Source organism: Schistocerca nitens, chromosome 5 (assembly GCF_023898315.1).
Source record: "Schistocerca nitens isolate TAMUIC-IGC-003100 chromosome 5, iqSchNite1.1, whole genome shotgun sequence".
NCBI lineage: Eukaryota > Metazoa > Arthropoda > Insecta > Orthoptera > Acrididae > Schistocerca > Schistocerca nitens.
In genome coordinates this window covers 554666295-554683490 of record NC_064618.1, presented here as the reverse complement: position 1 = coordinate 554683490, position 17196 = coordinate 554666295, and the positions used below count along the sequence as shown (strand labels likewise).

General features: G+C 43.0%; 1 protein-coding gene across 4 annotated transcripts in view; it reads left to right on the top strand.

The window, feature by feature from the left end:
- Window positions 1-15542: 15542 nt before the first annotated feature.
- The window catches only part of LOC126260836 (collagen alpha-1(III) chain-like), a 224543-nt gene continuing 222889 nt past the window's right edge, over window positions 15543-17196 (top strand). For all 4 annotated transcript variants that reach the window (XM_049958236.1, XM_049958235.1, XM_049958234.1 and 1 more), the window contains exon 1: window positions 15543-15622. In XM_049958236.1, the coding sequence (XP_049814193.1) occupies window positions 15557-15622 (66 nt within the window). In that variant the 5' untranslated portion in view covers window positions 15543-15556. The remainder of the gene's footprint in view (window positions 15623-17196) is intronic.

Here is a 17196-nt window from a genome sequence, read left to right as displayed (position 1 = left end):
GTATTTATCCACTGCCAAAAATACAGTCGACCCTCAACAAAGAATTAAATGGCAAAAAATCCGAGATTTTGTCTTGGTCTCTGTATAAAAATGCATTATTAGACAAACGTGCTACACCAGAGAAAGCCAAGAAGAGATAAAATACTGTTGGCGAACAACGCAAAATCTGTAGGGCTAATGAGGACTTAACTGCGCCATCATCTTCAGGAAGAAACAGTTCCAAATCCAAGGAGGGATCTGATGTTTCGAATTGCCCAGGATATGGTGAAGTCTACAAGGAGCCTACCATGGAAGACTGGATTAAGTGATAATTGTTCCCAATGGTGGTATGAAGCATGCACAGTTTATGAAGGACATGGAAAATTTTCTTGTGATTTATGTTAGTGCGATCTCTTTGACTACATGATGTGTACTCTTACCAGACAATCTAACTAAGAGTACGAACGAGCAATATCTTACATATGTTGAAATTTAAGATTTGCGTTAAAAGTTAGGCAGTTACAACTGATATACGAGTATGTTGCTCCTAAATAAACCAGCAATAAATTGTTATAAGAAAAGTTTGTTTTAACCTTTTCATGTACCAGATATGAGCGATTAAATACTCAGTGCATACTCTTTCCCGACTTTCACCTATGTAATGAATTAAAAGCCTGTAACTATACACCTCTTATCGCCCTGCCCCCCCCCCCTCCCCCTCCCTCACCGGACGCCTATGATCAGTAGTATGTACGTGTAATTTGAACTCAATAGAAAAATAAGAAAGGTTGCACTCCGGCCATACACTTAAAAATAAAATCGAAAAATAGCGTATAAATCTTTTTTATTTTTTTATCTTAAAAACCATTGTTCTGAAGTAGTGGATAGGCCAATAACTTTTTACTTTCAACTTAATAATTAATACTGCTGTGGTACTTTCAATAATACAATATATAAAGCTATCTCTATAATGATCTTGTGACAAAAATAAAGTTTTCTTTTACAAATTCTTATTTCGAAAAGTCTCATTTATTCCCAGGCTACTATTGGCGATATCACATACAACCAGATGCATATATTGTCGCAGAAGAAGCTGAGTCGCTCAGTGGTGTATATGGTGTAGTGGTTATGATACTAAAGTGTTGCTTGGTGGGTCATGAGTTCAAAACTCAATTGGAGATGTCAAGAATCATTGTACTGGAATGTTTTGCAGCTGTATATATACTGTATGTGTTGTGGCTGGAGGCAGTTCGCTCCGCGCCCTTGTATGTGCAAGTGCTAAATAAACCTTAGTTAAGTGAAGTTAGTGTTCGTCATTCATCTAATTACACCTTCTTCTAAGTGACAATATTGCTTGTTTCTCGGTTTTTGAAATTTTATTACAAGCCTCCTTGAGCTTTACACCTTTCACAGAAGGATCATTTACAACTTTTAGTTAAATAACTAGCTATAGAATGTTGAGAAAGCTACGTTTTTATGTCACTACGAAAAATATGTATTAAGGAACTTACCACCAAGATCAAATATGGTAAAAATACTCGTTTTATGAGAAATAAAACTTTCAAACACATTGGTGATAATTTCTGCATATTGTTCGACTCCCCCGTCAATCGTTTTCATATTTTTGTCAGATGGTTTGGCCTTACGATTCATTGCATTGCCCATTTTAATTTTTTATTAAGAAGCCTAACTAGAATCAGGACGGTCAAGCTGACAGACCAGTAAAGATGTGCTATAAATATTTTTTTCTGTTTTAGTACAGCCACATGAGAAATACCACGATCGCCAAACTTGTATTCATAAATTATGAAAGAATTCTGAAGTCCGAACACCGTGCCTTGATTTCAGAGGGGTCACAGAACCATGCGTAGACATACGTTGCAATAAGAAAAATACAAACAGCATAGATTGCGCTCTCTTCTTGCGGTGACAATTTAAATTCATCATGGAAGCCGGCCAGGGTGGCCGAGCGGTTCTAGGCGCTACAGTCTGGAACCGCGCGACCGCTACGGTCGCAAGTTCGAATCCTGCCTCGGGCATGGGTGTGTATGATGTTCTTAGGTTAGTTAGGTTTAAGTAGTTCTAAGTTCTAGGGGACTGATGACCTCAGAAGTTAAGTCCCATAGTGCTCAGAGCCATTTGAACCATTTTCATCATGGAACATGAACATTTTCAAGCAATGGAACGGTATTATCATCTTCCTTGCATTATATGTAACCCATGGAGAACGGAGAGTTGCTTAACCAGCTTCGACAAAAGTGATGTCGCATTTCGCTCTACAATTTAGGTATAATATTCTCTAGTATTTCTGGTATCTCAAAGGGTCGCTAACAAAATCTAAGACCTGTTTTTCAAATTGGAATGTATTAACATCAATTCTAGTCCAAGCCTTTTTATATTATTTCAAGACTGGTATCGTCGCATATGTGTTTCTACTGCGCATATTTTCTTCACACTTCTGTGAATGATTTGGCTAAATGGTTCAAATGGCTCTGAGCACTATGGGACTCAACTTCTGAGGTCATTAGTCCCCTAGAACTTAGAACTAGTTAAACCTAACTAACCTAAGGACATCACAAACATCCATGCCCGAGGCAGGATTCGAACCTGCGACCGTAGCGGTCTTGCGGTTCCAGACTGCAGCGCCTTTAACCGCACGGCCACTTCAGCCGGCGTGAATGATTTCATATAGCTGATACCTATGAGGGAAATACAAGATGTATTTCTCCAGATATTTTAAATCAAAACACATGCACCTCTAAAAGTGTCCGCATTTAATGCCAGTGTGTTAAAAACGGATATTTTAGCACAAGAGAGAAATCCTATTCATCGAGAGTTCTAGACACAAATTTTACCTCCTCCTTTACGTAGCAAGTTACACGAACGAAATAAATGAAAAAAAAATACCATATTTAGTGAGCAGTGGATTCATTTTATTTTATTGTAAAGGTATACACAACAAGTACATAAATACGCACCTTATGTAATTATTGAATCTCATATTCGATTCACACTCGCCCCCTCACGGCTTTTTATACTCGCTCAGAAGAAATTCTGTCTTTCTCATATACACTGTTTAAAAAACGTTAAATTAGAATACCAATTGAGAGTTTCCAGTTAGCCGAAAATTTATTATAGAAAGAATATATATGGAGTACACGGAATGTTTACACGTTACAGGTCAATAGCTCCAACGTTTCTAAGGTACCAGGTATGAACCCATGCTGAAACACCCATTTTAGTGCGCAATGTAGCCTCCACGGGTGCAATGCAGGCGCTGACTCTGGCATGCAGTCAGTCATAAAAGTGACGAATACTGTCTTGGGATACGTTATTCCACAGTTGCCCAATCTGTGGCGAAGCTCTTTAAAAGTTGTGGAAGGACGATTCGCATGAGTCACTTCACTTACCGTCACGTGTTCGATTGGAGACAATTCCGGCGATGGTGCTGGAGAGGGAAGCTGTATGACTATCACTTGCATGCTAGTGGAATCTGTGCGGCATTTCAGCCTCCAGGTGATCCTCTGACGGAACCAGGCAATGCTGTGGCATGAGAGAAAGACGAGCGAGAGATGTGTGCTCCCGTAGTCCCACTGCTACTAGCCAGTACGGAACAGTTCGTGTTCATACTTGTGGGCTCATATTTGCTCTTACCTGCAGTGTGGAAACTGTATGATCTGCCACTGCTGCCCTTACAATACACGGGTGCCAATTCTCCGAAACGACCATCCTGCAACTCGAAAGGCCACAATCTGACCCCTCTCAAACTGTCTAAGTTGGCTGTAGGAAGCACTACTGTGTCCCTGCGCCATGATGCCTGCGAGCTTTACATGTCTGCTCCACACTGCGCCTTATTTGCATGCGCGTTACGGGTGTCTTTTAAAGTGTAGATGTAGAGGCGCCCTCTGGTAGCGACGGCGCTACGCCACCTGCTGGAGGACACGCTGAAACTCTTATCATTTCACCTACAGTCACCCAGGTAGCATATTTTCTCATCGGATCAAAATCGGCATCGTTTTTCAAGCTTTTCTAATTTTTTCCGGCAGTGTAACTGGTGATTGATTCCATGCATGAACCTTTGCACTGCCTGCAGTTGATTGATCAAAAACTGGCATCTTCAACAACAATAATATTCTGAGTATTAGCCTGAACCGTGTCGTAAAGTTGTCGAAAAAATAAAGTTTTTTTCGCTTGTGAGGCTTATACGAGGGGTAATCATAAAGTTTTAATTAGCACCTCGAAAAAATAATGGCACGCAAATAAATATTTTGTTTGTTAGCATGTAATGTCTGCAGTCCTGGTGCACACTGAAATCCCTGCGGCACAGTACCCTAGCACGCTGCTAGAGGAGCTGGAACAAAAGAGTGGATGCCATTAACAAAGTGAAATATTGTATGGTCCTTTGTTTTCTGTCTCTGAAGAGGAACAACGCTCCAGAAGTCCTTGCTGAGTTAATATAAGTGTAGGGCAATAATGCACCATCATATGACACTGTGATTAGTCGGCATGGACGCTTTCGGTGTGGTCAACCAAGTCTGACTGACCAAGACCAAAGTGGCAGTCCATCTCTCTGTGAACAACCGAGAAACGCGGAAGATGTGGACGTCCTGGAGAGGTGTATCACAATCGAGACGATAATGGAAATGGTGGGAGTCAGTCACGTATCCGACATCGTGTACGACATTTCGAGTGTGACAGTCTCTGCAAGGTCCTATGACTGCCCATTGAAAAAGCAAGCAGGAGAGATACGAAGATTTACCATTGACATAGGTTGGGAGAGCTGTGTGCTGACCCCGCCCCTCTCCATACAGCATCCAGTGACGCCATTGGCAGAAGATAACACGCCTGTCGGTCGGTATCGGTGGGCCCACCAGGGCCTGTGGATGGAACTTACCTTAACCACTGCTGAAAGAGGCGAATGCCCAACTATAATAGGTCTAGTGGCTGCGTAGTGTTTTCAGGACTGCCATGGTGTGGCGCTGATAGCTTGTGGTTCTAAGGTCGGTACTACACTATCATATTTCTTTGTCATAGTTAATATGTCAAATACTTATGTCAAAGAAATTTGATGGTTTAATAGGGAACTTTGTCAAATCTCGCCTGTCGTTAAATAAATATGATCAAATCTAGGGGCTCGCCGTAGATTTGATCATAAAAGCCGTTCATCTTCTGTTCATTGCAATGTGAAATGTAACCACTTGGAGCGCTGGCGTCGCTACAGCTGTTTTACATCTCTGGAGTGTGTTTGTAAACATGGCTTCAAAGTTGGTGTGTTCCTTCGACACTTTTTGTTACAATTTTTACTTATTTATTTATTTTTAATAAGCTTGCTTCGATTAGGGTGGCAAGGGGCACAGTGCATGCTGTTAATTGTGTGTTGATGGGCAGGTGGAATGTGCTGCAGGCAACATATGTCCACAATTACAGCTACAGCCATCCATCTCTGCATCTGAAAACATCGAGGCAGTTTTACAGCAAGACAGAACAGAGGATGTGGTCACAATCTAAAATAATAAATTCTTCTTAACTTTGCATTCCACTTTGTCTTTTTTTTAAACTCTAGATGCCACAAGTCAAAAAGCGATTCATGTGTTTCGTCCTTCTTATTAATTATGCAGTTGTTGGAACACTAATTCCATTAATTAAATTATTCAAAAATAAAAATAGTTCTTATTGTCCATATACTGCACTAAACATTTATTTACTTTACATATTCCCCCTTCAGTCCTTTATAAATCGCTTCACACGTTTCTGAAATTATTTTGTTTAATGTGCAGTGTGATATTCGAGTGCTATGTTGTAAACTAGAGCAGCTCCCTCCTGTATCAAGAAATCCCAGTGTCATAGTTTGCTTGTCTTCTGCAGGTATAACATTTCTCAAGAGCGTATTCTGTTTTGTAATATGAAAAGCCACTTTACTGAGTAAATACTGAAATACACTCTCATCCATTCGCAAGTAATTTATTTATAAGACTTTACGTCCTCCATTTGCAGCTCTCATAACAATTTTTGCTGAATGCTTTTGCCATCTCGGAGTAATACCTATGGATTCATCCAAGTATGTTTCCTTTTTTCCTACCACTTTTATTCCAAATACACACACAATGCAGTTGAAGTACTAGCAACTGCAGCGCATAATATCAAGTTGTTATACGCCATCTTGAAATTTGACCAAAAAGTATAACGACAGCGCCACGTCAAAGATCTTTGTCAAAGAAATTTGACAAATATTTGATCATATTTCTTTGTCGAAGAAATATGATACTGTAATACCGGCCTACGGGGTAAATTGTAAAATGAACGTACACTGGCCCATCACATTAATACGATTATCTGTCAAAAGTAGGAATAGCTACGTTTTGCAGCGCATAACGCCGTGAGACGTGCAGGAAGAGGGTCAGTGACGTTTGGGAAGGCATCGACAGGGGTGTGGAGCAATACTGATTCCAGTGCCGTGGCAAGCTGCACTAGGTTTCTCGGTTGAGAATCCACGGAGCGAACAGGCCGATCGACGTGTCCCACATATTCTCGATTGGTTTTAAATACTGGGCTTTTGGTGGCGAGTTAAGCATGGTAAACTCATCCCGGTGCTCTTCGAGCCACGCACATAATCTGCGAACTGTGTGACACGTAGCATTGTCCTGCTGGTAGGTGCCATCGTCCAGAGGAAAAACAAACTGCATGTAGGACTGGGCATGGTCCCGAAATAGATGCATACTTGTGTTGATCCAGTGTGCCTTCCATAATGACAAGATCTACAAAACACTACCCAGACCATAAGGGCCTCTGTTTGTTTTCACGCTTTCAGGCTATACCCGTCAATGGCAGTCTGCACGTTGGAGTGTAAAAAGTGATTCACCTGATAACGCCACTTGTCGCGATTCAGTAGACATCTAGTTGCGGCACTAGCGTGCAAATTCCAGCCTTAATGCCGATGAAGAGCATTCAGGATGGGTACATGAACCAGGCGCCTGCTGCAGAGGCCTATATGCAGCACCGTTTGCTGAAAGTTTGTTGACGAGACATTGTTGGTAGTCTTGCTTCATCTGGGTGGTCAGTTGCTCGACAGTTCCACAACTGTTTGCCTGTACATGTCTCCACAGCCGTCGTTCAAATTGTTATCTATGGTCTGTGGTGCACCACCCTTAGCCGGCCGGAGTGGCCGAGCGGTTCTAGGCGCTACAGTCTGAAACCGCGCTACCGCTACGGTCGCAGGTTCGAATCGTGCCATGGGCATGGATGTGTGTGATGTCCTTAGGTTAGTTAGGTTTAAGTAGTTCTGAGTTTTAGGGGACTGATGACCTTAGATGTTGAGTCCCATAGCGCTCAGAGCCATTTGAACCATTTGAGCACCACCCTTGCCTCGGCGTCTGTGTTGGTAGCGCCATTTTACCATTTCTATTATGCTTTACAGACTTCAAAAAGAATATAATAATTCCAATCCAAAGAAAGGCCGGCCGGTGTGGCAGAGCGGTTCTAGGTGCTTCAATCTGGAACCGCGAGTCCGCTACAGTCGCAGGTTCGAATCCTGCCCCGGGCATGGAAGTGTGTGATGTCCTTAGGTTAGTTAGGTTTAAGTAGTTCTAAGTTCTAGGGGACTCATGACCTCAGAAGTTAAGCCCCGTAGTGCTCAGAGCCATTTGAACCAACCCAAAGAAAGCAGACGTTGACATATGTAAAAATTACCGGACTATCAGTTTAATAAGTCACAGCTACAAAATACTAACACTAATTCTTTACAGACGAGTGGAAAAACTGGTAGAAGCCGACTTTGGGGAAGATCAGTTTGGGATTCCGTAGAAATATTGGAACACGTGAGGCAATACTGACCTTACGACTTATCTTAGAAGAAAGATTAAGGAAAGGCAAACCTACGTTTCTAGCATTTGTAGACGTAGAGAAAGCTTTTGACAATGTTGACTGGAATGCTCTCTTTCAAATTCTGAAGGTGGAAGGGGTAAAATGCAGGGAGCGAAAGGCTGTTTACAATTTGTACAGAAACCAGATGGCAGTTATAAGAGTCGAGGGGCATGCAAGGGAAGCAGTGGTTGGGAAGGGAGTGAGACAGGGTTGTAGCCTATCCCCGATGTTATTCAATCTGTATACTGAGCAAGCAGTAAAAGAAACAAAACAAATAGTTCGGAGTAGGTATTAAAATCCATGGCGAAGAAATAAAAACTTTGAGGTTCGCTGATGACATTGTAATTCTGTCAGAGACAGCAAAGGACTTGGAAGAGCAGTTGAACGGAATGGACAGTGTGTTGAGAGGAGGATATAAGATGAAAATCAACAAAACAAAAACGAGGATCATGGAATGTAGTCGAATTAAGTTGGGTGATGCTGAGGGAATTAGATTAGGAAATGAGACACTCAAAGTTGTACATGAGTTTTGCTATTCTGGGAGCAAAATAACTGATGATGGTCGAAGTAGAGAAGACATAAAATGTAGACTGGCGATGGCAAGGAAAGCGTTTCTGAAGAAGAGAAATTTGTTAGCATCGAGTATAGATTTCAGTGCCAGGAACTCGTTTCTGAAAGTATTTGTATGGAGTGTAGCCATGTATGGAAGTGAAACGTGGACGATAAATAGTTTGGACAAGAAGAGAATAGAAGCTTTCGAAATGTGGTGCTACAGAAGAATGCTGAAGATAAGATGGGTGGATCACATAACTAATGAGGAGGTATTGAATAGAATTGGGGAGAAGAGGAGTTTGTGGCACAACTTGATTAGAAGAAGGGACCGGTTGGTAGGACATGTTCTGAGGCATCAAGGGATCACAAATTTAGCATTGGAGGGCAGCGTGGAGGCTAAAAATCGTAGAGGGAGACCAAGAGATGAATACACTAAGCAGATTCAGAAGGATGTAGGTTGCCGTAAGTACTGGGAGATGAAGAAGCTTGCACAGGATAGAGTAGCATGGAGAGCTGCATCAAACCAGTCTCAGGACTGAAGACCACAACAACAACAGTATGCTTTAACCAAGTAGGCACACGAACAGTTTACAAACTTAGCTGTTCCAGAAATGTTTCCTCCCGTGGCCCAAAATCCAGTGATCATGCCCTTTTGGACATCAGATAAAAATCTCTGTTTCCACATTACAACAATGACTGCATTGTTTTCTGTGTCCCCTTAACATGCTTTATATGCCCCCATTGGTAGTGCTATCACTTGTCGTCTGTGTGTGGTTATTGTACTTTGACATAAGTAGCAGTGATATTAATGTGACTGGACTGTGTATTACCGTAATCTCCTGATGAGGTTATTTGAGGTTGTCAAAGTGATCTGAAGCGCGTTGTTCCACGCCAACGGCATAGCTCATTCTGCCCTGCGTCATTGGCTGTCACATTTTGCCTCCCTCCCTGTACAGTATTCTTTTTGAATTGTAGCCTATGAGTTTTTCCTCTTTCCTCGGATGAGGAAATTTTTACATGGCAGGCATTTCCAGAAAGACAACTAGGGGAATTTCAGGGTCAGACGTTTCCCAAACAGTTAAAACGCAGACTTCTACAACCAAGGTGTCCACCAAGAAATCTATAATTGAAACTTCCTGGCAGATTAAAACTGTGTGCCGAACCGAGACTCGAACTCGGGACCTTTGCATTTCGCTGGCAAGTGCTCTACAAACTGAGCTACCCAAGCACGACTCACGCCCCGTCCTCACAGCTTCACTTCTGCCAGTACCTCGTCTCCTACCTTTCATATCAGCGCACACTCCGCTGCAAAGTGAAAATCTCATTTTGGAAAGCTATCATTGATAAAAATAAGTCGCGTAGAGGGCTGAATACATGGAGGAGGACTAGCGCCATCACCAGGGCTCATGGTTGCATCTTGATTTTTGCGAGGTGATGATTAAAATTTCGACTGGTACATCTTCTTGTATATTTTTCTAGTTTGTTCCGTTTTTGATACAAAGGTTCTAATATTGGAGTGTTGTTTCTAAAATGTTAAATCACGGATATCTTCCAACAACCTTTCGAATTACACTTCGAAACACTAGCGCCAGCCCAGAGGACACAAAACTCTTATCCTACATTCCACGAAGGTTGCCGCCCGACTCCCCATGTCGTGAGCCCCAAATTGTGCTAACATCCAGGCCTCTCTGCCAATCAGATTCAGGAGCAGAATATAGGCGGTTCCATTGGCTATTTCCCACTCACGTTAATACCACTCCTCCTCCAGATGCAGCTTCTCAAAGGCTTTTGAAAGTTTATTTCCTGCAGGCACTGGACAACAGGTACCATCAGGAGAAAACCGATCGCTCTAAAGCCTGCTTTCTGGTCACAGACTAACACCTATTTCGAAAGATTATCATTTCCAGGATGGGCAAGGCCACATTCTCCCAGACACTGGAACCCAGTTCTGAGGTCTACAATAGCCAAGTTGACACATTCTTTTGGGTGGGGCCTGTAATGATATGTCACAAGAAGGTAACTATCTTTCGCCAGAGAGAGGTTATGATAAACTTGTCAGCGGTTCCATCTCATCCCATGTAAATATTCTACAAAAGAAAAACCACTTGGCTGAACAGCGGCAAGTGAGATGTATCGACTCACCTGGTTCTCAACGAACTCGTACCTTACTATCGGCATATATCAACATGCCTCTTGATTCATCAGACCAGATGACTTTCGCCCACACTGCAAACGTTGACTTGACCCCTGTTAATCTAAAAGCAGTAAGCAGACGTACAGGTATGGGGCGTTGGCTTCTTTTCGCGCAGCAAATATGAGGTTCAGATGGTATGACAGCTCGCTGGTTTTTCTTGTCCATTATTGAAATGACGACTGAAGTGCTGCACTCTGGAGCATATATCCGCTTTCAAAATTCGCAGCAGTAAATGGCAACCCGCATCGAGCGAATTGGTGTATTAACAAAGGCAGCTGAGTCATAATTTGGAGCCCTTCAGATTCCCGTCCAGACAGAATAGATTTATCGTAGTTTCCCAGAGAAGGTTAAGACTAAAAGCTAGATGGTTCCTTTGAAGAAAATGTGATCGATTGACCGCCCCACCTATACGCTAGCTGAGATAGTGTTCCATCTTTGACGATTTCGTCGTCGTCCACAGAACATTCAGTTCTGTTCTTCCTTTCCTTTATTCCTGTCATTAAAATGCCGTTTCTCACGGCTCTCCAGCTACCTCCGTTTTGCACCGGTCAAGGCACACTTGAACGGAAGGAATATTAGAACTGGAGTCCTGCCGACAGCGAGGTCATCAGAGACGCCGCTTAAGCTCGAATTATGGAAGGATGCGGAAGGAAACTGGTCGTGCTCTTTCAAATGAGTCATCCTCGCGTTTGTCTGGAAGGATTTAGGGAAGTCACGGAAACCCTGAATCTGGATGGAAGGGCGGTGATTTGAACAGTCGTCCTGCCGATTTTGAAACCAGTGCGCTAACCACTGCGCCACCTCGCTCGGTAACGCACACACGGCACGCGCTTGACACATGAAGAGCCCAATGTGTTCATTGTGAGCGTCTGCATGCAATGTAAATTTGAGGTCTAGTATCTCGGTAAAAAGACATTGCTCACAGCAACACATGAACCAGCGCATCTTCGACGGTCCAGAAGAAACTGGACAGTAGCTGACTGGGGGCGTGTAGTGCGGTCGGTTCAAAATGGTTCAAATGGCTCTGAGCACTATGGGACTCAACTGCTGAGGTCATTAGTCCCCTAGAACTTAGAACTAGTTAAACCTAACTAACCTAAGGACACACAAACATCCATGCCCGAGGCAGGATTCGAACCTGCGACCGTAGCGGTCTTGCGGTTTCAGACTGCAGCGCCTTTAACCGCACGGCCACTTCGGCCGGCAGTGCGGTCGGTATTTTCGCTCTTTAGGTAAGGCATCGAGTGCGCAAACGACACGATGAGACTTAATCCACAGTGTGTGTGTGAATGGTGTAGTTTAGTTCGGAGTTGGATCTACATCTGTGGTGTTTAGGGGGGTATTTTTCTACCATACAATGGGCTGTGGCATTATATTAACGTGAACATGGACCAGAATGTATATCCCAACTTTCTCGGTGCCCAAACGTTGCCCTTTCTTCTGCATCTTATAAAAATGACTTTTTCGTTTTAATAATATGAATCTTTATATATGTGTTTGGAGATTTTTACTTTAAGTCGCAACTGGTACCTGAATTTTGGTTGCTGCCTTCTTGAATGATCAGCTAGCTTCTGCACCAGTTGGTGACGTATTACAATTTGGAAGAAGTTATTGTTCTTTAAGGTTTAAAATACGACTCTGTTAGTTACTTGGTCGTATTGCGGTTAGCTTTGAGCCCAAGTTTTCGTAGCTTTTCATACCTAAGGGACCACTGTTGTAAGTAAATAAGATCAAACAGCAATCTGGTTTTCATGAGAAAAGGAGATTGCTTAGCTCACAAACTTCCTTCGTGCTACACGTCCAGCTACATCAAAATTGGTCAGTGGAGTTCAGCACCATACTATTGTACAAGAACATAATCCAGTTACTGTAATTAAGAAATTATGAGAGGTTGTTACTTATTGAATGAAAACTATAGAGAATGCATTTCTTTTCCTGTTTTTTAGTGACCTTTGTACACTTATAATTCTGTCGATTGATAGACGGCGACGACAATGAGGTTCACCACCTTTTCCAAAAACAAGATATTTCTATTTTTCACTTCCAGATAATTTGTATACAGAAATGTTTGGCAACTCATACACATACTTTACTCGGTTTTATCACTAAAATATCAATTTTCATTAAATGTACCAATACGTTCTGAGCGACGGCCTAGCAACACGTCCTCTTTCCACAAGATACAGATTAACAGTTCTCTTTTTCTTCTAATAAATCAACTGTCTTTTCTTTTAGAGTCCATACTCAAAGATTCACAACTACTATCGTTGCAGGGATTGCGCGCTAGAGAGTTTGTTGCTGTCCAGCTGCGCTTCACTTCACTTCAAGTACTTTTTGAATCAAATTTACATTTACAGTATTTACATACATTACTGAGCTTCTCAGAATAAAATCAGGCACAAATTGGTTAAAAAAAAGGGGCATTGCGGCTCACATAACATTACAATCTTCATGGTGACCACGCTGTGGATTTTCTTGTATTCTAGATAACTACAGCAGCGATCACTGGTCTGCACGCGACCGTTCCTGGTTTGAACATCACTCAGGCACCCTACGACACGGCTATTGGCCTGCTAGATTACTCCATCTTAATCCCATTGGTGATGTCTGGGGCTATTGGAGCATTCCTGCAGCTTGATAGCTGTACGGCTGAACGGGGCCACAGAGCGGCTTCGACTGAATTTGGTATACCAGAAGAAACTTGTGGTCTCTGTCCCTCGCCAAAATGAGATTATTATCAAGGCTAGAGGTGGTGATTAATTATTTGCCCCCCGTGCTTATCAGTAAGCATGCGATAGCATGCGCCACCAGTATGTTCCAAATCTCCGCGCATAAAAACTGGATTTTTACAGGACTCGTACCTCTGGTTCTGTTCACGATAGAAAGGCAGGGTCAAGTGTTTTGGATAGTCCTTGAGCTAGGGACCATTTGTATACTCAACAGAAGAATCGCCTTAGTGTTTGTGTCCTACAGTGCAGGATCTGCTTGGGCAAATGGAGCAAATCGGTTGGTCGCTTTTGCATTTGAGGTGGTCTACGGTGGGCTTTAAGGAGCTTATGGAGGCACCATTAGCCACAGGTGGATCCTTCGAATATCTCCCAAAAAATTTTTTACCGTTCTTTCGTAGCAAAATCGAGCTGCGGACTTCAAGACGGATACACACAGCAAAAGGTTGAAATTTTTATTATGTGACCCTAAGATCTCGAATAATTGTGAAAATTTTCTTGATATTTTTATCCATTTTAGAGATTTACCATATTTGTTCACGTAAAATCCGGTGTGAGGTGAAAACGTAGTTTATATACTGAAGTAGCACGGAGAAATATGTTGTAAAAGGACCGCGTTATCATCTGGGAACCGCGTTGTAGTATTGCAAAATTTTCGCGCATTATTGATCCGGTCTCAGGTGTAATATTAATTTGGCATTATTTCCATTTCACATAATAACAATCAAAATTTTAGTGACCCATAAAGTTCCCTTCATGTGAGTGACATGCCCTGCTCTGGAAGGGAATAGAAGGGAAACAGCGGAAAAATGCTCCTATCGGAGCACAAAATAGGCGTATATGATCCTGTTTAAAAGAGTGACTGAAAGGTGGGGTACCAGTTGTCTCATTCTACTTTCTCAGCATATTTAAAATTTTTACGAAATACTTGCCATGCGAACATATACGTGCTGTTAACGCTGTGACAGGAGACAGTGCAATGGGAGAGAGAAGGAAAAGTTCAAATGGTTCAAATGGCTCTGAGCACTATGGGACTTAGCTGCTGAGGTCATCAGTCCCCTAGAACTTACAATTACTTAAACCTAACTAACCTAAGGAGATCACACACATCCATGCCCGAGGCAGGATTCGAACCTGCGACCGTAGCGGTCACGAGGTTCCAGACTGTGGCGCCTAGAACCTCTCGGTCACTCCGGCCGGCTAAGGAAAAGTAATAAAGGAAAAGTAATAAATGCTGTGCTGGACAATACAACACAGTGGTTGTGGTATAGAAAGAGCGAAAATGACAGTGGCAGTCTGAGAGAAAGAGAGGGACGCAACGGCAGTGGAACATAGTTGACAGTGTCACAACAGTGCTACGAAATGAGTGTTGGAGACAGTGCAAGTGAGAGAAGAATAAAGAGAAGGAGAAAGTGGAAGTGGGTGACAGTCAGTGACAAAGGTAGTGACAGTGAGAAGAGACAGCAGCAATGGGCAGGAATGAGTGAGGTAGTAGCAGTAAGACAGGACAGAACAGTGACTCAGGCTGCGAGACAGGAGACAGTGACAGTTGAAGAGAGTCAAAGAGATAATTCGTTTGGCTGAATCAATAAGTGAGAAAGGGCATGTGGAGGTGGATGGGGATGAGCAGCTTAAAGCGATGGACTAATTGACGTACGTCATAGTTAGGAGAGCTGTGGGAGTCAGAGGTGAGTTACATGTTAAACACACCGTGAATAGCCCGCATCTCGTGGTCGTGCGGTAGCGTTCTCGCTTCCCACGCCCGGGTTCCCGGGTTCGATTCCCGGCGGGGTCAGGGATTTTCTCTGCCTCGTGATGGCTGGGTGTTGTGTGCTGTCCTTAGGTTAGTTAGGTTTAAGTAGTTCTAAGTTCTAGGGGACTTATGACCACAGCAGTTGAGTCCCATAGTGCTCAGAGCCACACCGTGAATATGTTCGCATGTCAAAATATTGGAAAAAAATTTAAAGATACTGAGGAAGGTAGAATGATGTAGCTGCTGCCCATTTTTCACTCTCAGACTCCTTTTTTTTGCTCCGATAGTAGCATTTTTCGGCTGGTTCCTATTTAATCCCTGTTACTTAAGGCAAGGCCAGCAGCAGCCGATTTGGGATGTGTAGTGTCCCCACATGCCCCTGCCCTGCCTCTTATCGTGCCGCTCCTGGTGTCCCCCCCCCCCCCCCCCCACTCCCACCCGGACAGCGTAGCTCGGCCGGCAGCACAGGCTGGCAGTCGCCGCCGGCACGCCATGGCGCCGACACCCCTGCTGCTGCCGCTGCTGCTGCTGCTGCTGGCGCGTGCCGGACACCCGCACGTGAGTCCGCAAGTTGGCTGCTTCCACCGAAACACAACACTACGTAAAAAAGCCACTTAATATTTCAACGGAATCAATGTACGAATACTGCGTCGAAAGCTTCCCCTGTCAGTAATTCCCACTGGAAAATATACTTACGACTTCCATGACCCTACACTGCACTCTGATAGCTGTCCAGTCACAAATTTCTTTAGATATGGGACTATCTAGATGTTACGAGGTGCAGTTGGAAGTTACTGTAATTTGAAAACCTCAGTTTTCCCATTTGCCAAAGTTCTTTTCATAGTACAGACGCAAGAATACTTTTTGCCATTTTGGAACACATATTTCAAGTCTTTTGTTTTTCCATTCGTCTCGGAAACTGTGTGAGTTGTTGTCGAAGAAGTATCTGGGTATCAATATGTAGTTTCTCAACGCAATACTCTTGGATAAATGTTTCTCAGCTTTTCTGCCTTTTCGCATTTGTTTGTATGTGCAAGCTATCAACGATTTCCTATGCCGTCATCGTCAGTGCTGTCTTACTGATAGATCGTGTTGTACCTTCGTATGTGGTTGGTCGAATTATTCCATTCACGAAGCCGCGAAACTTCCATTTGCTACTAATATTCCTTCGTGACAGACATAGACATTATCTGTAGTAGCATATAGAGGTTCCGTCAGTTTGTGACGCCTCCATGATATGATTTGACCAACCACATACGGAAGTACAACACGGCCTAATAGTAAGACAGGACTGACGATGAAGGCGTAGGAAATCGTTGATAGCTTCCGCATACAAGCAAATCAGACGGGCCGGGAAAATCGTCAAACATTTATCCAAGAATCCCGTTTGTTTCCCGTAACCCGCTGTCTTAATCTATCCGACCAGTGATCCTTTTTCGGAGCAGGGCCGTCGACTTCCGTTTATTGCTTTGCTTGTTGCTTCATTTCTAGAGTGAAGTCGTGGGTCCGCTCCTCATCTGCAAAAAAACAAATCGGCGTATAAAGTGCATTTCAAATTGTTCATCTACCTAAACAGCCTTTCTGGAAATGGTGTCTTTCTTGATATTAAATCTTTTGAGTTCTTTCTAAAGCGACTGGAATTTATTGAGAGATTTTCTCGCTCCTGCCTTTGGCCAGCATTCGAAAAATATAACTTCGATCTTGTAGAACGCTTTATCACATTCAGTTCTTCATGGGAAACGTACAGCACGCTGTCCCATGATATGCCTAGGACGTCAAATATTGCGTATACCTTTAGCTACCTACCCTGCAGTTCCATATTATGCGACTTGACGATGTTTTCATTTGTGGTTGCAGTTTCTGGAACGTCCTCCGCGTGGATCGCTTTCAAGATAGATGCGAAAATCTTAACTCAGACGTCTGTTTCGTAGCTGCTGAAATCGAAGCAGAAAAACCGATATAAAACCTTCACTAAAGCAGAATCGGCTGTAGTGGGCAATAAAGCGTCCAAAACAATTGGGTTCCCAGTTTAGTCGTCTGCATGTATCACGTACTACACCACTAATGGAAACATGGGCATAAACAAAACTATTCCATACAAGTTAACAGTTGACTTAAGTTAGTGGGCAACA